Source organism: Leucoraja erinacea, chromosome 23 (genome assembly GCF_028641065.1).
Source record: "Leucoraja erinacea ecotype New England chromosome 23, Leri_hhj_1, whole genome shotgun sequence".
NCBI lineage: Eukaryota > Metazoa > Chordata > Chondrichthyes > Rajiformes > Rajidae > Leucoraja > Leucoraja erinaceus.
Genome location: NC_073399.1, coordinates 27,569,340 through 27,594,745, shown reverse-complemented (window position 1 = coordinate 27,594,745; position 25,406 = coordinate 27,569,340). Strand labels below are relative to the sequence as shown.

The 25,406-nt window shown below is 39.0% G+C and overlaps 1 protein-coding gene across 1 annotated transcript in view; it reads right to left on the bottom strand.

Annotated features, from left to right (window-relative positions):
- Window positions 1–1,885: 1,885 nt before the first annotated feature.
- Window positions 1,886–25,406, bottom strand: part of gps1 (G protein pathway suppressor 1) — a 42,023-nt gene continuing 18,502 nt past the window's right edge. The window contains exons 4-14 of the mRNA XM_055654170.1: window positions 22,421–22,585; window positions 21,174–21,309; window positions 18,487–18,564; window positions 16,651–16,711; window positions 16,075–16,160; window positions 13,973–14,067; window positions 12,793–12,898; window positions 9,273–9,353; window positions 8,114–8,251; window positions 6,635–6,769; window positions 1,886–3,110 (exon numbers count right to left, since the gene is read on the bottom strand). Of these exons, the coding sequence (XP_055510145.1) occupies window positions 3,036–3,110; window positions 6,635–6,769; window positions 8,114–8,251; window positions 9,273–9,353; window positions 12,793–12,898; window positions 13,973–14,067; window positions 16,075–16,160; window positions 16,651–16,711; window positions 18,487–18,564; window positions 21,174–21,309; window positions 22,421–22,585 (1,156 nt within the window). The 3' untranslated portion in view covers window positions 1,886–3,035. The remainder of the gene's footprint in view (window positions 3,111–6,634; window positions 6,770–8,113; window positions 8,252–9,272; window positions 9,354–12,792; window positions 12,899–13,972; window positions 14,068–16,074; window positions 16,161–16,650; window positions 16,712–18,486; window positions 18,565–21,173; window positions 21,310–22,420; window positions 22,586–25,406) is intronic.

Below are 25,406 nucleotides of genomic sequence, written 5' to 3'. Positions count from 1 at the left end.
ACAAGCATAAGCTAAAGATGGCTACAATACAGGCCTGGCAGAGCATCACCAAAGACACCCAGCAACTGGCGATGTGCATGAATTGCAGACTTCAAGCAGTTTCAAGCATGTTTCAAGCAGTCATTGCATGCAAAGGATATGTAACAAAAATACTACTTTTATTTACATGACATTGTTGTCCCAAACGTTATGGTGCCCTGAAATGGGGGGACTATGTATACACACTGCTGCAATTTCTACATGGTGAAACCAAAATGTATAAAAATGGTCTTTATTAAACTCTGACAATGTGCATTTTAACTACATGTGATTTTTTCCTATTACAAATTTCAAATTGTGGAGTACAGAGGCAAATAAATAAATGACGGGCCTTTGTCCCAAACATTATGGAGGACACTGTATATGTGTTTGATCTGTTTAAAGACAGTCAAAATACTTCCAATGTAAATACTCATACATTTTAAATATCGTGCACTGATAAGTATAACCCAAATCATACCAAATACTTGAAAGTTATGTGTTAACTTTCATAAAGAGATGGGGCTGATTTTTTTGAGGTACCCGCACCCAACTAATTGCAGATTAGCTGATGTTTTGTGTTGTCAACACATTTTCTGTTAAATAGAAAGCCTCAAGAAAACAATCATGTTTTGCTCATCTTTTCCCCAACAATGTTTTGACTTATCAATATGTCATTTCCCTGAACATTACTCAGCCCAAAATACATTGGAATTAAATTGATCACTGTGTTGTGAAGAACTTACACTGCCAATGATCGACTCAAATAGCTGGAATTGTGTTGAAAATTTAGGCAGCACAGCTCAAACGTGACTGTCTGTCGATTTACGCTCTATGCACGGGGAAGCGGACGCAACTTTGGCTGAAAGAAAGAGCTACTTCTATTTCCTATCTGCAATATGTTGAACAAGACTGAGTCCAGATTGGCACAGTTCGACACCTGCATGCAAGGGATGAGGTCTATTTATTTTCCAGCACAAAGAGAGGAAAAGCAAAACAGTACACTAACCATAACTCAGTCCTAGCGACTGTAGTTGTAACGGAATAGCTGGAAACATCAAGATATTGTTGAAGGATATATATTTGCCCTAATGACCACTTTTGGGGTCAAGGAAAATGACTTCAGATAACTCTTTCAGTTTTTAAAAGTGATAACCAGGCCTCGATAACTTGAATATTGTACGTGTAATTATAAAATATGATTAAATTAGTGTGGAAAAGATTGCATTGTTGATGTGTAATGTATTACAGATTAACAAGAAATACCATTTCTTTTATTCTGACATGACAATGAGTCTGTCCTCATCACAATTAAAAAGGTACAGGAACAAAAAAAGTGAAACTTGTCACCATATTGCCCATAAACAGAACAGTTAAAAGATCAGGGGACAGAGTTTTCCTTCTTGCTGGTGATGTGCTTATTCTGTGTTCCAAAGACAATTTACATCTGTCAAAACCAAAACAATTATTTGCTATTGTAGTGCTTCAAGAAGAGTTTGAGGAGCGTGAGACTCCACAAAGCTAAGCACATCCAAAGAAGAAACTACATTTCTCATATGTAACAATGAAGTCCAAGAGTTTACTCACATTAAAGCAACTCAAATCCCACCAGAACTCTCATGTTACCATCTGTCACAATTGTAAAACAAACCTGTAGCTCACTGCTAACAGCAAGACAGTCACTCCATATAATCTGTATATTTCTATTTTTGTGTTTTACTACTACTGAAGAATTGTATTTAAATTTTCTTTTATTAAATAAAATAAACCATACTTTTATTTTGAATGTTGCTTGGGAGTGATGCCAGAGTTGAAGGGTTTGTATCATACATACAGAGCATTAAGGTTTAAACTAAGGATGAATTCATACTATTCGTTGTTTAATACTCGTAAGATTGAGCCAACAATTACTGCAGCAATCTAACAACCAATTATGGATCAACTATGACATCATACATTTTCATGGTAAAATTTGACACCAGTCAGTAACATTTAGGATAATGACATAAGGGAACGTTCCTTTCTATAGGCATTGTTGGAAAGTATTAGAATCTGAAAGTCAACAAAATTCAAACTGATAATTCAGGACAGATCTGGTGCTACAGCAGTCAATTGCCGGGATATATTTGAATTCTGTCCCCTGATGATGGTTGAACCTTGTTCTTGCCAAGCTAAGAAACACTACCAGCTAACTGTGGTGTGTCAGGGTGGTGGCGGGGAGAGGAGAGACGGGGACGGGGATGCAATGGAGAGATGAGAGAGGAATAGCAGTGGAAAAAGGAATGCGTTTCCAGGTCTGACTGTGCAAGGACATAAATCATCAACCAATTTTAAAGCATCAGAAAATGTTGCAATGTACAAATGTCTGGCACAGCCTTGGCTGAACGAAAGATGCGGCAATGGCAAAGAATAATATAGAAACCCAACTATGGACTTTTTATTTAATAAAACAGTGCAAATTACTATTTTACACCATTATGACAAATCTTTAAAAGTACTTTTCAACAATGCCTTTAGAATGAATAGAATATTGCACCAATGATCGTCACTGCTTTTACTTGCACGAGAGCTTCCATAACTTTCTTATTTGTCCCATTCCATAGACGTGGGCTTTTACCTCTCTGGGACTGACAGTAACATATTCCCTGGTACAATATCCTCCATTTATTATTCCAACACTCTTTTCACAGTTTTGTAGAAACTAAAACCTTGCCACTTGGCTGTTCAGAGCCCTCTCCCACATATCACAATTAGGATCCTGAAAAGAATTTAAAAAATGTTTTTTAAGTAAAGATTCAGATCCTGTAGCACACAGTTCATCATCTTCTTTAATCCAAAGGATTTTTTGTTTAACTTAAACAACAAAACTTTCTTCGTGCCCCCAAAAACAGCAGGATAGAGGTTCACTTCTACAATTGTTTCAATTTCTTTAAAGCCAAAGAAGCAGTTCTTTGTTGAAGAACTGTGGAAGGCAAAGCACACAGCACCGGTTCTTCTTCAACAGGGTCTTTATTTCTTTACATGTTGGTGCTCATTCGAGTTTGACTGTTTGCAGAATTAAGTTCACCTTGGCTTCCTTCTCTTGGAGGAGACTGTAAAGAAATTAAAAAAAAATTGACCATGAAGTTCTGCTTTCATCACCAGGAATGCCCGTTACTCTGTGCCCAAAACGCATTAAACTGCAATAAAACTAAAAGAACTTTAAATAAATGACAGATTAATTGAACGCAAGGTATCACATGACCATAAACTACAGTAAGCATAGTACAACTTATAAGGTGACTTGCTCCTACTCAAAACTGCCAGATCACAACAATGATGTGTTGTAAACATAATTTCAGCTTTGATTTATTTTGGCTTGGTTTTTTCTGGGGTGTGGGGGTAAATTTTAGGCCTCATCCAACTATGGATTGCTGATTTTTTTCCAGACTTGAGGCCCTGAAAGCTGCACTCAAATGTTGGCACAGTAACGTATGTGCTGTATAGTTCTCTGTTCAATCATCTTTCCCCCTCTATTCATCTTCACAATGGATCATTTAGAGGGACGAACAATATTTACTTTCCTCTTTATCTGCCCCTATTTCCCACAAAATAGCCGACTTTCTTCATTGTTTTTGTCGTGTAGTTTAAAAAGAACACGCATTAATTGGTGATTATGTAAAACTGACCTTCAAAATGTTCTCAAGTTCATTAAAATGCTTTCAAGTAAGGAAAAGCTATTTACCTAATTAATGCCATTCAAAAAATGGCAGACATCGAATTGAAATGCGGAATATCATACTGATGCATGCAAATAACTTTTCCATGTTTGAAAATTCAGACTGCAATACTCTGAAATGTTGCTGTCCTTCAGTGACTAAGTATATGTGCCATGCAGTCAAAAACTCAGTTCAGTCTCATAAGAAAATATTTTCATAAGCACAATTTTAGACCAAACCCATTCAGATGATTATTTTGTTTTGTTTTTATTACCTTACACATTGTTCAGTTATGGAGAATAGATCAAAAATATTTTCAAGTTAAATGATCTGACTGAAAGATTCAAACTGAAAATGACAATTCTTAAACTTCATAATGAGTTTAAAATGTGTGCGTGTTACTTGATCAATGATACATTTCCTGTCCATATAGTTGCAAGTTAATCTCATTTTCTATATTTAAATTGCAGCACAACATGAATGTAAATAAATTCTTCAAATATCCTTATTCAAATGGCTTGTAGATGTACAGATTATATAAAATGCATAAAATGCAACTTCACTGTGGCATACGATGTACCATTGTACAAAGAAAACGAGACAACGCTATATAAAACAGATACACAAATCTGCTCATTAAGGCTGAAATATAAATATAAAGGTAACTTAAATACTGTTTTAAAAAAAAAATCTGGTCAAGAGAGCAGAATCCTTATTTTGATTGTGCAAGAGTTATATGATAGCACCATTCCAATGGATCTAGTTTATGCTTCTTTGTACCTGTTTTCCACTGTGATAAGGAATATTAACATAGGGAGATGAAACGTTATTCAAGATCGTGGCAGATTTTGAGAGGGTGAATAGTGGACATGTATTACTGTGAATCAGGAAGGTCATCAGTGCACTAGAGGCTGTAAAAACATTGCTTTACTGCTTGACTTAATTAAGCTAGTCAATAATTCATTAGAAAAGGAATTAGAGATAAATGAAGCAAACACTAAAAGGTTAAAAGAAAAGGACAGCATTAAGAGACTTGGGGGCCAGCTGGATAGTTAGTACTGAATTAGGCACATTGAGCTGAATGGCATCTGCCTTTGTGATAAATGACTGGTGTATAGCATGCTTCTCAGAAGAGCAGTACATTTCTGAAGGTTTAATCCTACAGAGCCTGGTCACTTTAAAAAGCATTTCACATTCAGTGTGACATTAACTTGGCATTTAGGAGGCTTTTAGAAAGGCACATGGATATGCAGGGAAATGGAGGGGATACGAGATCTTGTTCGGTAAAGATATTGTGGGATGAAGGGCCTGTTCCTGTGCTGTGCTTTTATATGTTCGATGTTGCATGGTCTATGCACTAACGCCATTGAAATATTTCATAAAGTGGGAGAGAATGTGTTCTCCTTAGTGCTATTAAAAACATGGAGCACTAACATTATTAAATTATTTAAAAAGCTACTGATGTAAAGTTTTAAACTGTAGGATCTACAATGGAGCAAGTAGGGTTAGCAGGCAGAAACATGACAATGGCCAACTGTGGCACATGCCACCATTCAAATTTAAGCAGGACCTGGGGTTATGAGGAATTAACCCAGGCCATGATGACAAATTCAAGAGACTTTACACTGAGCTCAGTGATGCAGCCCAATTACAATGGGATGATCACAGTCAGATTTGATGCAGGTTCAAAACCCATTCATTATAACAGGGAGTCTAGGTCTGTAAGTCAAAGTGAAATCAATGTTTATGGTTTTACTTATAAATTAATTTGGCTTTAGTTTAGTTTTTAATAAGTTTGAGATATTTTTATATTGCTCCTGAGTATCTTTATTTATTTTCTGTTTATATATAATTTAAATTCACTTAAATTATAATAGATTTATTGGCTCCATGTCAGAGAAATACAATAACTACTAGACTAAGTGGGACCCGTTGGGTCCCAGCATCACACGGGAGGGCTGGTCCCCCAACGCAATATTCCACCTCTCCACCAATTCCAATATTGGTGGCCAGTGGGGGGGGGGGGGGGGGGGGGGGGGGGGGGGGCATCCACAGTGATTCACTCTAAGCATTCAGTAAATGAGCAAAAGTTTAGTTTAGTTTATCATCACGTGTACAGTGAAAAGCTTTTTTGTTGCATGCTATCCAGTCAGCGGAGAGACTACAAGATTACAATCAAGCTGTCCATAGTGTAGACACAGGACAAAATAACGTATAGTGCAAGATAAAGTCCAGCAACGTCCGATTAAAGATAGTCCGAGGGTCTCCAATGAGGTAGATGGTACATCAGGACCACTCGCTAGTTGATGAGAGGATGGTTCAGTTGCCTGATGACAACTGGGAAGAAACTGTTCCTGATTATGCATTTTCACACCTGCACTTCTTGCCTGATGGGAGAGGGGAGAAGAGGGAGAGACCACGGTGATGCTGGTCCTTCATTATGCTGGTGGCCTTGCTGAGGCAGCGTGAAGTGTAGATGGAGTCAATGGAAGGGAGGTTGGTACGTGTGCCATTGAACACAAATGTACTTGACATTTTTTGGTTTTGTTTTTGTTTATCAAACAATATTTTAACCTCACAACTAGCCACCAAAATGAATACTGTTTAAAATACAAGGAAATATAGGTAAATTAAATTTGAACATTTAAAATGGACTAGATTACATACTATCTCACCAACTCCATGGGAATAAAACATTTGCATCTCTCCAATATAACAATATTCTTTTTAGAAACAAGTCATGATTTTTCTAATAAAGGAACTAGCTCCAAGCTTTAAATTAGTGCAAAAACAAAATGGACATTGTGATCACCTGTTCAAATAAATAACATTTACAACTGATATCTGTATTTAACAATGAGGCTGACATTGAAGGCAGAACAATACCTTGAAAGATTTATCATTTAATGCCCAAGTACCTTAACGTGGATTTGATTGCGCAGAATAGCAGCTCGGAGTATCATGGCTTTTGCTCTTCTTTGGAACTCTTTGCCCATCTGCAAAGACTTTTCAAATGTTGTGCTGCGTTGATCTACATCTCGGGCATACAGAATCTGGAATCAAGAAATAAATAAACTGGTTTACATTTCCTCTTGCCCATGTTTGTTTCAGACACAGAACTGTGAAGCAAATAAATTATTCCACAATTTAAACATCAATATTCTGTTGGCTGACAAAGTAGATTAACTAAAACCAATAATTTGCCTCTCTGACTCAAAACTCAAGCTGTTTCAATTATTTTTGCTGTGTTAGATTTGCAATAAAGAAAATAAAAATTTAACATTAATTTTAAAGGAAATTATTTAATGTTGTCTCTTAAATCTTAATGCCACTTGTGTAATGAGTCGACTGCCCTGTAATCAAACATGATTCTATTATGAGAAATGAAAACCTTTGCCCGTGTTTTAGAAGTATCTAGTCTATTTTGCCTGCATTCTGGTCAGTATTTATTCCTCATTGAAGCCCAGCTGTGTGAAAATGTTATATTTTCTTCATTAAAACAAAGAATTAATTCCCCATAAAAGAAATCTAATTTACGATAAAATCATTTTGGACTATGAGATCATGATAGGTACCATATACAAGAGAAGTCCCTTTTTCTTTTTCTATTTAGAACCCCATTCCATGAACTACCGAGGTGAATGCAGATGTGGCCACAGAGAGTAATTCTGACTAGCATATCCCATGCTGAATGATCCAATCTATTATATTCAAGCACTGGGTGTATGGTGATCTAGCATTTATATTTACTTGTGTTCCAAGATCATATTTTCTACAGATCTGCCACAAGAACCCAATGCTGAATCTTCAAGCTGCTCCTGGAGCATTTCATTTTCGTGGTAATGTAATGGCTGTAGCTTTATTTTGTGCCTACACAAGGGGCTGTAAAGTAGGACAATATTAAACTATAATTACAGATGAATAATGATTGTGCAAACAATTGAACTTCTTCCGCCAGAAAGATCTTGCAGTTTTTCTGTACAGCAAGTCACTGTTTCTTTGACAATGTTTTTGTTTCCTTCCACTGCTCTATTTAGATGCCCATTCCATGAACCACAAAGGTGAATGCGGATGTGACCAAAGATAGTAGTTTTGAATAACAAATCCCAACAAGAATAATCCGGTCTATTATATTCAGTAAATATGCAAACGTTTATTGAGCAAACTGATTACTAAAATAATCCCAGTCTCCGTCCTACTCCTGCAACTTAACGGCTTATCTTTGACTTATTTATCAAGTGTCATCTAGTTTCCCTTTTGAGCACAGTAGATGTCACCTGCTGCATTTCAGCCCAGCTACCGACTGTGCAGAGGAGGTTCTGCTATTCTCAGCCTACTTTGTTTCACTGTACTGATTGTTGGGCCCACAACGGATGAAACTAACAGCTCACACTCACCTTGCTATGCGAATCAATTCTACCATTGATTAATCCTTCCAGGATAAGGTGCGTCAGCTCATCCTCCAGTGCACCAACTGTGGTGTTGAAAGAAATAGCCATCTTGTTCATGTCAGCAGAAACATATGGGCTGAAATACTAAAAATATACAGGGGCTTTGAGGCAAAATGTGACATTCAGATCTGTTCTACCAAAACATAATACTTGGGCTTAGTTTTCATGTCTATGTTTATTACTTTGAGATACAGCCGGACTGCAGACAATTTGATGAATTTCACAATTGATTGTATTTGAAGTCTACATAAAATAAATGTTTAAATAAAAATCTGAAATAGAGCAACTATAACACACAATGGTGTCATCTGAAATCACTCCACATGCTGCTTTCTTGTAAATACATGTCAGCAAAATAATGATTTTAGTTTCAAAGATCAAGACGTATTGCCTTGGTAAATAGAGAAAGAAGATTTATCAACAATGACAACTACAAATAATGTTGCATTTTTAACTTTACTAAAAATATCTGAAGGAACTGCACATGAGAACTAGCAAACAAAAACGGACTCCAAGAAATAAGTGAAGATTAAAATATAGAAGACCAAAGGCTCGACCAAAGACAGGTTTTAAGGGGTATATGAAAGGAGGAAAGAAAGATAGAAACGCTAAGAAAATTTGGGAATGTATTACAAAACCTGCAGCCTTGGTAGCATAAGATATGGCCCCGGTGGTGGAGGGAATGAATTTGAGGCACAGGATTGTCGATGTACTGGACATGGTCCAAGTCAGGGCAGCGTTTAGATCACATCAGGTTCATGGAGGATAGAACAAGGGAGCCCAGAGGTTTGTGAGAATAAGCAGGTTTAGAGGTTAAAAAAGTTGGATGCTTCAGGAAGATCATTCTGCATGGGATATGTTAGTCAGAATTACTATCTGTGGCCACATCTATGTGACAGTCTGAAGATTGTACAGGTTTAAAAATTACATTTCACAGTCTCAAATTAAGGTTAGTGCAGTCAGGAAGGATTGGCCCATTGCAAACACAAACAGTACAACTGCCACTAAAATAAATCATTTATTACAAAATGTTGAGTAATTTAAAACTTAGGAATAATTAAGTCATAGATAGCATGCAATACCGGGTGATATCTTCTCCACATACCTGAATGAGGGCTCTGTTCCTGATTTGTGTATAGAGTGTCTTAACATGTGGAGCTAGGTACATATCCAGCAGAAGGTTGTCCTGTGGAAATGGAGGGACGGGGAGGGCAAGAGGATATTTGGTAGGAGAGATGATAAAACACTTGAAAGAGGCAAATAAATAAATGACATTCCAGCAATTTCAGCTTTGAAAATTTAAAATAAATCTAATAACAGCATCCTTTGTGTAGTAGCTCCTGAATGCCCGGGGCCTAAAATCTTGCCATGCTTTAAATTAACGCAGGTAAATGTCCTCTCAGTAAATTCTGCACTGAAACATGTTTTAAATTCTTTTAAAGGGAGAGAGGGGGGGGGGGGTGGAGGGGGAGGGAGAAGGGGGGGGGGGGGGGGGGGGGGGAGGGAGGGGGGGAGAGAGAGAGAGAGAGGGAGAGAGGGAGAGAGAGGGAGAGAGAGAGAGAGGAGAGGGAGAGAGAGAGAGAGAGAGAGAGGAGAGAGAGAGAGAGAGAGAGAGAGAGAGGGGGAGAGAGAGAGAGAGAGAGAGCGAGAGAGAGGGGGAGAGAGAGGGGGAGAGGGAGGGGGAGAGAGAGAGAGGGGGAGAGAGAGAGCAAAATGCAACCGTGCGTCACGCGTTCAGAATGTTCTGAAAATTAAGCGTGCGAGTCTCATGAACGAAAGTGTCAGCAGCTCTATGGAATGCAGGGGAGGAGCCTGAAACAACAACACACACACACACACACACACACACACACTCACACTCAGATTTAAGCTGTCAATGAAGACAGCAATTTTTTTTTTCAATCTGTCTTTGAAAATAAAAGTTCATGTTAAGAATTAGTGATGTTAAGTGAGAAATAATTAAATTAAATTCGATGAAAAACAATGGAATCAACAACCTGGCAGGGGGGGGGGGGGGGGGGGGGGGGGGGGGGGGGGGGGGGGGGGGGGGGGCTGGAGGCAGGTGGGCCAGGTGCAAAGGCATTGTGAGGTCAGCGGGCAGGGCAAGCTGGCAGGCAGGGGGGGCGGGGCCTGGAGGCAGTTGGGCCGGATTCAAAGGCATTGTGAGGTCAGCAGCTGGGCAACCTCAATATTTTTTTTAAATGTCAGTTTGGTGAAAAATTATAGTAAATATCTCAGGAAATAATCGACCAAACTTAGAGGATTGGATTTTTGAAATCATAAGGAAATTTTCTACCAGAGGTTGTACAAATATCACTGTTATTGTAACGTCAGCAGCTGGGAAGCGGTCAGATTTAAAAAAAAGTCAGATTGGTCAACAATTTTAATAAAAAAGTCAGGAGAATAATGTACCAAAGGTACAGAGGAGTGGATTTCTAAACCCGCAAGGAAAATCTCTACTGAAATATGTAAAAACTTTCCCATTCCGGCATCTGATTTTTGAGGAGATACGTTTCACATGCAAGGGAGGGGGTAGAGGGCAGAGAGAGAGAGAGAGAGAGAAAGATGACCTGGCAGGCTGGGGTATGGGGCCAGGCGGGGCCAGGAAACAAGTGGGAGGGCAGGGTCAGGCGGGGCACACACACACACACTAACCACACACACACACACTAACCACACACACACACACTAACCACACACACACACACTAACCACACACACACACACTAACCACACACACACACTAACCACACACACACACACTAACCACACACACACACACTAACCACACACACACACTAACCACACACACACACACTAACCACACACACACACACTAACCACACCCACCCATACACCATACACACACACACACTACCCACACACACACACACTAACCCACACACACACACACACACGCACACACTAACCACACGCACACACTAACCACACACACACACTAACCACACACACACACTAACCACACACACACACACACACACACACACACACACACACCACACACACACACTAACCACACACACACACTAACCACACACACACACACACACACACTAACCACACACACACACTAACCACACACTAACCACACACACACACACACTAACCACACACACACACTAACACACACAGACCCACTCTCGCACACACACACGCTAACCACACACACACTAACCACACACACACTCACACACACACACACAAATACACACACACTAACCACACACACACTAACCACACACACACACACACACGCACACCTAACGCACACACACACTAACCACACACACACTAACCACACACACTTACCACACACACACTAACCACACACACTAACCACACACACACACACACACACACACACTAACCACACACACACACTAACCACCACACACACACTAACACCACACACACACACACACACACACACACACACACACACACACCCTAACACACACACACACACACACACACACACACTAACCACACACACACTAACCACACCCACACACACACTAACCACACACACACACTAACACACACACACACTCACACACACACACTAACACACACACACACACACCCACACCCACACACACACACACACACTAACACACACACACACACACACTAACCACACACACACACTAACCACACACACACACTAACCACACACACACACACTAACCACACACACACTAACCACACCCACACACTAACCACACCACCCACACACCACACACACACCACACCACACATACACATCCTCGGCGCTTCAGACCCCGAGTACGGGGGGGGGGGGGGGGGGGGGGGGGGGGGGGGGGGGAGTGGGCGTGATGCAGAGTGAGCTTGCGGGGCCCGCCAGCAAGGACAGCAAAAAGCAGTGGGGGGGGACCAGCCATCCGCCAGCGTGACGGAGCTGGCCGTGGGGGGGGGGGGGGGGGGGGGGGAGAGGAGAGCCAGGCGGCACCAGCTGTTATGGTCGCACGGAGCACGCGACGAGAAGGTGGCCAGCGGGAGGCAAAAACATGAATGAGTGGGGGGGGGGGGGGGGGGGGGGGAAGGATTTTATTTTAAATGTGTACAGAAAATGACTAAATTTAATGAGGGAATGTAAAAGTGAAATCGCTAGTGAAATGGTAAAAAATCTCGCCGTTTTTACGTCTGGTTTTCGCGGAGTAAAGAATCAAAGGCAAAATCAAAATGACACACACACACACACAGTTTTTTAAAATTATATAGATATGATATGATATTTTTGGATTGATGGTGGATTGCTTGGCATTGTTGGACCATTCTGCAAGAGACCTGCACCAATCTCCAGAAATTGTTGTTCACCAATATCAAAAGGTGCAGTTAACATCTTGAGAGCACATTCATACATAACACAACATTTCAATGTCCAAACATGATTTGTAGCCTATTTCCATAAAAATATACAATAAATTTATAAAAACGTATGTGGACCTGCTGAATAGTTTCGAGTAAGAAACTGTCAAATCGTATTCAAACAAGGAAGGGAAGATCCAGCATGATCGACTGACAGAAGCCACCCACCCAGGATCATGCAGTTTGCTTTGTGTTTTATTCAAATTCTGACTCACCTTCATTTCGTCTAGCATTTTCAAACAGGAAGCATATTTTGACTCATAAAACTTGAAGATGATATCCCGCACTTGTGGCTCCAATTCAAGAAATAACTTAAAAGAGCTTGTGGTGAAAGAAATGAATGCTCAGATCAGAGGTTGGTCTTAAGTTTCATCAGTTTACAAACAACACATTTCAGCGACAAATTTAATTTTACATTCCAAGAAAATATTTGAGAGTTTTGGTCTCTCTTGACCAATTTCCATTTCATTTATTCCAATTTGTTTTGGCCACATCAGATCAGCAGCAACACATTCTCTCATTGTATTTTGTCCACTGTTGTGCTGCTTACAGCATACGCCATTTATACGGATCAACAATATGCTGATGTTACCCAAAACAAACATGGAACTGACCGTTATAGCAGTCATGGGGCCCGATCTAGGGAATATCTAACACACAGCTTATCATTTACATTAATAATAGACCAAATATTAAAATGTAGCATACATCAGGTATAAAATTGCCTAGCAAAAAACAAGAAAATACCAATACCCAATACTCAGTCATGCAACATTCAATCAAGCATGTGCAACTGATTTTTGTAAAGGATTATTTTAATTAGCAGGCATATCCATTCCCCACGATTCTTCACATTTCTCCATTAGTTGAACTGCCAAAGAATACGTATGTAAAAAGATCAAACTTATCACATTTTAATGGTTATTTTACCCAAGTTTTAATAATCATGAAGGATTGGAGCAGGAGAGATTAGTAGACTACTGGTACAGTCATAGTTTTGTTCAAATACTGAAGGACTGAATTCAGTCCATCATAAAGCATTTAGAATGCTAATAAAATTACATTCTGGTGCATTGCGAGGAGCTAGGATACTTATCGTAGGTAAATAGGTCATGAGCTAATGCAGACATATTTGGCATAATCATGAATGATTAGCTGTTTTTTTCCCCATTTTCATAAATAAATCACATTCTTGGCAATCATAAAATCCCAAACTGCCTACTCAAGGGGTTGCTATTCAATCATTAAATTGCAAAGAATTTAATGTAGTTCTTCCAGCTTTCCCAAACTCAGTGAATGTAACTGAAGGTGATCATACCTCTTTCCTATACTAGCTTATGGTTTTAAACTAATGCCTAGTGCGCACAGTTGGAGAATGTATTAGATTATCTTCACCTGCTGGAGATGACATTCCTTTGAAGTTCTTGCCTATCAAAAGTGGCCAGTGCACAAAGTCCACCGTAAACTGCTACGTTGCTGGGAGACAGCAGCTGAAAAATAGCAATTAAATTACATCCAATGGGTGTTATTTTAAACCTGTGCCGTGATTTGTTTCACTATTTTAATAAGATTAGATCAACTTTTTAATAAGCAGGACGATAAACAAAACTTCAAAGAAAAATGTTTAAATTTAGAAAGTAAGTTTAAATGTAAAACATTTGCAATACATATTAGATTTCTCCCAAAATAGACTCAAAAAGCTGGAGTAACTCAGTGGGGTAGGCAGCATCTCTGGAGAAAAGGAATGTGTGACATTTTGGGTCGAGACCCTTCCTCAGACTAGTTAGGGGTAAGGGAAATGAGAGATGTAGCGGATGATGTAGAGAGATAAAGAACAATGAATGAAAGATATGCGAAAACATTAACAATGATAAAGGAAACAGGCGATTGTTAGCTGTTTATTGGGTGAAAACAAGAAGCTTGTGCGACTTGGATGGGGAGGGATAGAGACAGAGGGAATGCCGATACTACCTGAAGTTAGAGAAACCAATATTCATACCACTGGGCTCTAAGCTGCCCAAGTGAAATATGAGATAAAGATTTCTCCCTTTATGTTCTGAAAATTAGCAGAAATATATTATTTTCAGACTTCATGAAAGTAAATGCGACCACAGGCCATTAGGTAGATGTAAAGTGCAATACCTGCTGAAATTTGATATGTGGGCCTGTTAGTCTAACTAGCTTGGGACCTCAGAGGTGCCAGACCGGCAGATGTTATGGACTATCAGATGTATTCCAATGAATACTTTTAATCAAGTTGCATAGCAACTTGCACCACGGTATAATTTTTCCAGTGATCTCAGTAATTCTAAAGGGAGCACAGAGACAGGGACCGCTGTGCGTTTCCAAGGGAGCATGGAACCAAGTAACATTCTGAATTGTGTTCTATTAATCTGGAAATATAATGCAGCGTCAGCTTTGCTTCGTGGGTCTCTACAAATATATATTATTTGAGGCTTAAAACAGTGTCAATGAATATAATTTATACTTCTATTCTACCTGCTAACTGTACCACAACTCCCTCCTGATTTACAGCACCAACCCAAACATATCTTAATAATCTCAAAGTAGTATCATCTGTTTAAAGAGGAAAGTTCATTTTAAGTAAATGTTGCCTCACTTGGATCTCTATATTCCTTGTGGTAGTTGCTCAAAATGAATCGTCTCATTTAACATTACACCAATCTACTCAGCTGAAACCTTAGCAGTACATTATGTTAATACTCTTGGTGACTTTACAGACGCTAATTTCTTTCCTGGTAGCCGAGTGTGGCAAGAACTTTAAGCTTTTGTCTTTAACACCTGAAATTGAAACCTAATTTAAATTTTCATTCTCCAAATCACTTCCAAGGTTTCTATATTCTTCTAAGTTAGTACCCACACTAAACAATTTTCTCTGCAGTGGTGTGGATAAGGTGGATGGTCAATCACCCCCCACCCCATTTAAAACCGAGACAGTTACAAGATACATGAGGGTCAATTTTATCTGCACAGTGAGTGATGCATAAATGGAACGCGCTGTCAATAGAAGCTACAATTAGAACATTTAAAAGACATTTAGACAGGTGCATGAATAGGAAAGGTTTAGAGGGATACGGGCCAAATGGAGCCAAATAGGACCAGCCCGGATTGACACATTGGTTGGCAATTGAGTAGTTGCGGCAAGCCGCCGTTTTCCATGCTGCATAACTCTCTTTTTGTTAAAGATTTATTTGAGTATTGTCCATACTAATAATCATCTGATAATTGTAGTAAAAACAATGAAGAAAATAAGCTGCAATGTGGGAGTGAGTTACCTACTCACTTTCAGGTAGGATATGGCAGTATGACAAACTGATTATAAATGGTAAAACAAAGGGAAATTTGTATTAAATGGAAAAGCATCATGAAACATTGAGCTGCAGTTTCACACAAAACCATAGGCTTGGTCGTCACCTTGTAGCTTTTAACCAGTTTATACAATTCACATGTTAAAGTTACACTGAACTGAACCTTACCTCAGGAAAGTCACAGTGATCAAAAGAAGCCAGTAAGAAGCATTTGGCTGCTTGCTTGTATTTTCGTGTGGCTAACTCTGCTAGGCCTATGGATTTAACATTGTGTAAAATTCAGAATTAAGACATTTGATACCTAGCTCATTTTTGTACAAGTATGCAAGTATTTTATTGAGAGTGTCGGTTAAAACAATGGTGGTACTCTTGCCTCCATGTCAGAAGCAGAAGTTCAAATAGCACATTTCACCACAACATCAAAAAATACTGCATTGTCTGGGATTCTCTCAAATGAGACAATATCTGTTCCTTTTCAGATGGACCCAAAATATCTCACAACAATTTTTCTCATAGGTAATTCTCCTGTTCACCTTACAACATTCAATCTTCAATAATATCAACACATGTAATTTATCTCATCGTGCATAACAAAATCGAAAAAACAATAAAATATATTACAGAAAACGATGGTTTCTATGTTTCAAAAGTTTTATGTTTTAAAATATTCCAAGAATGTGAAAAGTGCAACATAAATGTATGTTTTATAGGAATGAGAGGATAGAAAACAATATTCTCACTAACCTGCTGCACATTTCAACTTGGTCAGCACGGCCTGATTCTGACTGTCCCTCTCGCCTCTTTGCTGTAAAAAAATATATTGTTTGAGTAAAAAGGAAATTGAAGCAACCATAATCAAATCTTTAAAGGGCCTGTCCCACTTTCACGACCCAATTCACGACCTCTGCCGAGTTTGCCCTGGACTCATACTCACCACAAGGTCGTAGGAGGTCGTAGGTAGGTCATGATGCTAGTCATAGGTACTCGTGGCATCAAGTAGGTCGAGGCGTTTTTCTAGCCCGATGAAAAATGTCCACGAGTAAAAAAGGTCGTGAATTAGGTCGTGAAAGTGGGACAGGCCCTTAAAGCACAACTAGTCTCGAGTCTGACTTCATCAAATAAGGTTAGATCACATTCTTATGATTATATGCATTTGTAAAATTGTGTGGACAATAAATCACAAAGCATTGTGAGGCAGCAAGTGGAGTTGCTTCCTCACAATGCCTTGAGACCCAGGTTTGATCCTGACTGTGTGGAGTTTGCATGTTCTCCCTGTGAGTGTGTGGGTTTCCTCCGGGTGCTCCGGTTTCAACTCACGATTGACAGCAAACAGTTTAGTTATATAAATAGTACAGCAGTAAGGAACTAAGTATGATGCAATGTATTGCTTACTTCCCAGTACCACAAAGCCTCGCCAACTAGATGCAAGTCTGGCAGAATCTCTCTGCTGTGATAAGTGAGATTCGAGAAATGCTACATAAGGAGGACAAGACAGTCAACTTCATTAAAATTCCACTCACTACCTTTAACATTCACTTCTACCACCATGGCACAAGGTAGCTGGTGTTTATAGCTTCTGCATGATGCACTGCAGCAAGTCACTAAGCATGGCAAAAATCCTTCCAAACCCGTGACATATATAATCTAGGATGAAAAGGGCAACAAGGGCGCAGGAACATCACGTATCCCAGGTTTGCCTCCAAGTCACACACAATCCAACGCTGGAAATATATTTCCAATGCTTCATCATCATTGCTTCAAAATCCTAGAAATGCCTAAGATATTTGGGGGGGGTCTTTCAAAACATGGATTGTTCAAGGTGGCTCCCACATACCATGGAAGAAAATAAATGACTGTAGTCAAAAGTATGATTAGAAAACTCAGACGATCCATATCTCTATATTTTATTAAGGTAGACTATGCGGCCATGTTGGCCCCTCAAGTCTATGCCGATTCACAAAGCAATCTAATCGTTCTGCAAATTCTTCCTGTAACTTATTCTGGTGATAGATTAGGGTTTTGCTAGTGCAATTTTATATTTCCTTAGCAATTTTAATGCATAAAACTGCAAATGTTCAAACTGTACCTTAATTGGTGCATGTGGCAATAAATGTGAACTTGACCTTGAAAGTAATATCGCTTGTTTAATGGGTTTCTAAAATTGTCAGTAACAATGGGACTGACTATTGGAACATATTGTAAAACCTTAATTTAATAATTAACAAAGATTTAGCATTTCTTTTAAAATGTAATTGGTTATTGCATTACAATTAATTATTACTAAAACAAATCAAATTAAAATCCCCGATGCTTTGCCTAGCAGAGAACAACTTTTGTACGTTTTTTTTAAAAAATCCATGGAAGTTTTAATACAAGAGTTTCTGTGCAAAATCCAGAACTGTCCAAGTATATATACACGAATAACTCATATCTGCTATTTGCTCAAAACAAAATGCTGCGATTCCAAAATTTGAAATGGGTAAAACTAAGTGCATTATTATGAGAATCTAATGCTTTGTTTGCATAATTCAATGGCAAATAAGGCAAATATGAATACAATGCTCGGATTAATTTACTGACCTCTGCAATCTCTGGAGTAGACTCTGCTTTGCTTACATAACTGAGAACATGAGACCAATTTTGGAGGTAGATACTGACCTGCAACAAGCAAATTATATATCATTTAAATATTCAACACAGATATCAGTCTTTAACTCAAATGCCCCATTCAGTGATCTTCCAAACTTCAATTAATGTTTCAAAATGACAACTTTACCTACAGTTTCATGGGTACCGGACAGGAAGAAATGCAACACAACCAAATAATTTGTAGCTATATTAGTGTTTCCACTCCAGCATTCCTCACAAAACAAGTTTAAACCGAGGCATTTTGTTCGTGATTTTGACTATACTGATATGGATGGAAAGTGTAGATCAGGCTTAGGTCAGACTGATGTTATCATCGGATCAGACAGAACATTAATCCACATGGGGAATGAGTGCAGGGATTCTGTGGCTTGCAGCTGGCAAAATTCAATATATTTACACAGAGGCACCAAACCAAGGCTATTAGTTAGCATGAGATAAGGTTCATGATTGAAATTAGTTAATGGCCACTGGTTTTAATGACTGGGCATCATGTTCAAAGCAAGTGTTATCTGCCATTTAAAACCATTTTGGACTTCTATGCTGGCTTTTTAAGATGCTAAAAGCATCTTAAAAATAGGCTCATGAAGCAAGCAGGGAATGGAGGGATATGGATGAACAGGCTGTTGAAGTAAGCAATACTGTTAGCACACTCATCGTGGGCTGAAGGGCCTGCTTCTGTACTGTTCTGTCATTATTGTGTTTAGGGCATTTGAATCGCGTGGGACGTGCTGCAAAATGATGGAAGTTTTTAGCTGGCATAGTTGTGGGTTAAGCAGCAGGATCAACACTATTGATTTCCCACGAGTTGACTTTGCCGCTTAAAAAATAACATTCCTCATGATTTATTCAACATACAGTGCCCTCCATAATGTGTGGGACAAAGACCCGTCATTTATTTATTTGCTTCTATAGTCCGCAATTTGAGATTTGTAATAGAAAAAAAAAAAAAAAAAAACACATGTGGTTATTGTGCACATTGTCAGACTTTAATAAAGGCCATTTTTATAAATGTTGGTTTCACCATGTAGAAATTACAGCAGTGTTTATACATAGTTCCCCCCATTTCAGGGCACCATATTATAAATCTCAAATTGTGGAGTACAGAGGCAAATAAATAAATGATGGGTCTTTGTCCCAAACATTATGAAGGGCACTGTATTATTGAATATGCAGGGTGCATTCGTGACAATTAAATATAACAGGCTAACTTACTATTTGCATATTAAACATGATAACATGATATTGGTGTTAAGTACAAAATATAAATAACAATAACTCTGTTAAATAAAGGGATGTGTGGATAGGATGTAGCAATTCTACACAGGTCAATTACAATCATTGCTGGTCTTTGTTTTCTATTTCTATTTCCAGGGTTGACCTAAAGGAAAATATTGAATGAAGCAGAGTAAAGGGCCTGTCCCACTTTCCCGAGTTATTCACGAATTCTCCTGAGTTATTCACGAATTTTCCCGAGTTTTCAAACTTACAGAATGTTCGTAACGAGTCTGTAGGAGTCCGTGAATATATCATAGTGGCTCGTTATGCCAGCCGTTGGTACTCGGGGCATTAAAAAAGTCGGGACGTTTTTTCAGCATGATGAAAAATGTCCACGAGTAATAAAATAACCCCGAGTACCTACGGCTGGCATAACGAGCCGCTACGATATATCCACAGACTCCTACGGACTCGTTACAAACATTCTGCGAGTTTGAAAACTCGGGAGAATTTGTGAATAACTCGGGAAAGTGGGACAGGCCCTTAAACAAGTATTTTTTTTAAATAAAACAACTTTAAACTATTTTTCACAAGATGATGGTCCTTGACTGGGAAAATAAATAATTGACAAAGGGGGATAAAAAAAAATTTAAAAAGTAACCAGTAAGACACATCTTTTTAACCAAATTCCCATCAGAATGAAATTATATCTGGTCTAAATAGTTCTAGCAAGGACAGAAAGTAATTTCAAAAAATTCTTGGTGCATAAATAAATGAAGTCTTTAATTTATTTTGAAAATATGATCAGAAAGTTCGACAAACAAATTGATGGCAATAAAAACATTTAAAACTAAGGTGAGAAACATTAATACAAGGATATTAAAAAAGCAACAACATTAAAATAACATTTTCACCCATTTCATCTGCCCATGGGGTTGAACATTTGCCTCTGACAGTTCCCATTTTCAATTATACAAATATTTAATACTTAAAATTCATTTTCTCAATTTGGACAAAAATCTCAGTCCTTACCTTGAGAACGAGTCAGTGTATCTTATAGGGGAAATATGTTTCTCACATCAAAGGAGAGGAAATAAGAAAATGGAGCTCGAGTTGATACACTGACGACCACAAAGCAGTGGAGAGTTTATACCAGCAAAGCAATTTAATGTCAATATTCACACAAAGAGCAAAATAATTCTGATAATTAGAAATTCTGGCTGATTTAGTTGGAATTCTGCAAGATTACTCAATATGGTACGTATTCTTATGTTTTTCAGTTCACAAAATAATGAATTGTCTAATTTGAATATACTATACGAATAGTTCCTGTTCCACTTGTTGTGGAATGGCAACATCAATACTAATGTAAGAATGTTATATAATTGACTTTTGCCACTTACCTTAATGACATTCAGACACATGTTGATGACGTGCTTTGCACTTGTGCAATAGTCTCTGGCTCGTGAGTAACATTTCAGTGCATTACTAAGATCCCCGCAGTCTAGGTAGTGATCACCCAGGTCATCATGCCCTCTCCTGAGATAAAATTAAAAACATTCCAATCACTTCAAAATTCACATCTTTAAACATGTCAACAGTTAAAACAAAGTCCAGTATCTTAAAGGCATGTGTTTGCTTCTGCCTGAGCTCATGGCAAATTATATTAATATGTATTTGGGGGGAAAAGATGAAAAGTGGACGAAAAGGCAAAAAAGCCAAAAATTCACAGCATAGTTTGTATTTCATTTATAATTTTAAGCCTCTAAAGTTTAGAAAATTTACATCCAACAGTCTGACTTCAAGTAATGAATGATAACACACGCACACACATTATTACCAGCCCTCATTTCCACATACATAGAAATTGCTCTCAGTGAACTGTGCAGAGATTATTTTGGGATGCTGAAACCTGACTTTTGGTAAACCCCTTCTGATGCCTTGGGATATTGACTCAAAAAGTAGCATCACAGTCTATTAAAGCAGTATAACTTTGGTTGTATCCAATACCTCTGCCAGTCAATTCTTGCTCTTTTACATTCGAGGAGAGCCACAAGAATACAAAATATAATCTCTGTGAGATTCTACATTCAGATCAATTCATAAATCAAACTTCCTGTGAAATCCCAATGTTTATGTAAAACAGACAATAAAAATGATAAGTACCTGTTTATTAACCATTCACTTTTTTTTGTTTCAGTGACTGCAATGGCACACAGAAATTTCTAATTTGCAAGGAGCTAAATCCCCAGTTAATCTGGAGTCTAGGAAACTCTGCATTGAATTTGATTATAGATCAAATGAAAAAAACAGCAGCCCTGGCATTTTAAACTTCCTTCAGTTGCACACTGATGTATTACCCTGGACAATTTCTAGCTAGGCCAAGTAGATAGAATTTATAGTGCAGAAGCATGTTGCTTGGCCCAACAGGTGATAATGATATGCCATGTATTAGATCTGTAGTCTGGCCTGGCTCAGACACAGACAACCTTTAATAAACAATTTTCAAATTGATTGTTATCATCAGCACAAAAACGAATGTACGGGTTCGAAGAAGAACTTGCTTGCAGCAGCATTACAAATTGAGAATGGAAGACATTTGCCATTGGGTATGGAAGATATATTCCATATCTTTTTGTAAGTATTGTACCTGATGCTTTCTTTGATGGAATTTCCCTTGTAATTCTTCAGATCAGTGTCTAATTTCTCCAGTTTCAGCAAAGCTTTCTTCCGTGTAGACTCTGCCCAAGCTGTGTCCAGTGTAGGGGGCTCCAGACCTGACTCTGGCACTGCATCTGGAACACCCTGAGTTTCCCTGCAGAAGTAACAGCTCAATTTATAAATTATTTAACTCATAAGTAAATTCAGAGTTACAGCACTTAAACCATAACTGGCAACATACCGCACATAGTCAACATAATATCAAAGAACCCAATCAAGAAGAAATTAAAATATAAAAAAGTAAAGAAGTACAATGCCCTGCATGATCAGCTTCTTTTTATCCATTAACATTCTGGAAGCATTGAATAGAATCTCTCTAACCCATTGTGTCTCACATTCATTTCCCATTCGCCTGATGTGATCTATTTGTAACCTACACTATCCGATTCAACTAGCAGCAATCACGAACAATCAATACAACAATTTCTCATTCTCCCAAGAGATTACAAGAGCTTTTTAAAAAAAAACTTTACAATTCTGCCAAAGAAACTTAAGCATATTGAATACTTAGGCATTTTTAAAGCATTTAGCTCAAACAATGAAAGTCACGAACTGCCTTCTGCTGCGAAAATATCCCGAAAAGGACATTCATTTTAGCCTACATTTGTTCGCTCCAATTAAAAAATTATGCATTAGCACGAAGGTTGAGACAGAGGCAAAAATATAAAGCAGGACAGTAAAAGCTTCTTTAGGTATGTGAAGAGGAAAAAATTAGTTAAGACCAAAGTTGGACCCTTGAAGACCGAAAAAGGTGAATTTATTATGGGGAACAAGGAAATGACAGATGAGTTGAACAGGTACTTTGGATCTAAGGAGGACACAAACAATCTTCCTGATATAGTAGTGGCCAGAGGATCTGGGGTGACGGAGGAACTGAAGGAAATCCACATTAGGCAGGAAATGGTGCTGGATAGACTGATGGGACTGAAGGCTGATCAATCCCCAAGGCCCTTAAGGAAGTGGCTTTAGAAATCGTGGATGCATTGGTGATAATTTTCCAATGTTCTATTGACTCAGGATCAGTTCCTGTGGATTGGAGGGTAGCTAATGTTATCCCACTTTTTAAGAAAGGTGGGAGAGAGAAAACAGGGAACCAGCTAGCCTGACATCGGTGGTGGGGAGGATGCTGGAGTCAATTATAAAAGATGAGATAGCCGAACATTTGGTTAGCAGTAGCAGGATCGGTCCGAGTCAGCATGGATTTACGAAGGGGAAATCATGCTCGACTAATCTTCTGGAATTTTTTGAAGATGTAACTAGGAAAATGGACAAGGGAGAGCCAGTGGATGTAGTGTACCTGGACTTTCAGAAAGCATTTGATTAGGTCCCACATAGGAGATAAGCGGGCAAAATTAGGGCACATGGTATTGGGGGTAGAGTGCTGACATAGATAGAGAAGTGGTTGGCAGACAGGAGACAAAGAGTAGGGATTAACATGTCCCTTTCAGAATGGCAGGCAGTGATTAGTGGGGTACCGCAAGGCTCGGTACTGGGACGCAGCTATTTACAATATACATCAATGATTTGAATGAAGGGATTCAAAGTAACATTAGCAAATTTGCAGATGACACAAAGCTGGGTGGCACTGTGAACTGTGAGGAGGGTGCTATGAGAGCGCAGGGTGACTTGGACAGGTTGGGGAGTGGGCAGATGCATGGCAGATGAAGTTCAATGTGGATAAATGTGAGGTTATCCACTTTGGTAGCAAAAACAGGAAGGCAGATTACTAACTAAATGGCATCAAGTTGGGAAAAGGGGAAGGACAACAGGATCTGGGGGTCCTTGTACATCAGTCTATGAAAGTAAGCATGCAGGTACAGCAGGCAGTGAAGAAAGCGAATAGCATGTTGGCCTTTATAACAAGAGGAATCGAATATAGGAGCAGAGGTCCTTCTGCAGTTGTACAGAGCCCTAGTGAGACCACATCTGGAGTATTGTGTACAGTTTTGGTCCCCTAATTTGAGAAAGGACATTCTTGCTATTGAGGGAGCGCAGCGTAGATTTACCAGATTTATTCCCAGGATGGCGGGACTGTCATATGCTGAGAGAATGGAGCAGCTGGGCTTGTACACTCTGGAGTTTAGAAGGATGAGAGGGTATCTCATTAAAACGTATAAGATTGTTACGGGTTTGTACACGCTAGAGGAAGGAACCATGTTCCCGATGTTGGGGGAGTCCAGAACCAGGGGCCACAGTTTAAGAATAAGGAGTAAGCCATTTAAAACGGAGACGAGGAAACACTTTTTCTCACAGAGAGTGGTGAGTCTGTGGAATTCTCTGCCTCAGAGGGCAGTGGAGGCGAGTTCTCTGGATGTTTTCAATGGAGAGCTAGATTGTGCTCTTAAAAATAGCCAGGGGATATGGGGAGAAGGCAGCAACGGGGTACTGATTGGGGATGATCAGCCATGATCACATTGAATGGCGGTGCTGGCTCAAAGGGCCGAATGGCCTACTCCTGCACCTATTGTCTATAGCCTATTGTTAGATAACTGGACTATTAATCTAGAGACTCTAAATAAAGACCTGAAGTCACATTTTCAAATCACTTCAGGACAAACCTCTAAGATGGTAATTGAAGGAAAATCTTGTTTAACAAATGGTTCCTGTTCAAGGTTACTTGTTGGATAAGGATTTAGGTTTATTGTTGTCACATGTAACGAAGTACAGTGAAAAGCATTGTTTCGCATGCTGTCTAATCATGTCATATAATACGCTACATCAATACAGTCAAGTCAAACTCAAGTACAACAGAGAGCAAAGGGGAAGCTACAGAGTGCAGCTTTGTTCAGAGTGCAGAGTTCTCAGCATTGTAACGTATCAATTCCAATGTCCGCAATGGGGTAGAGGTGAATATGACAGTACTCTAGCTTATGAAAGGACTGTTCAGAAGCCTGATAACAGAGAAGAAGCTGTTC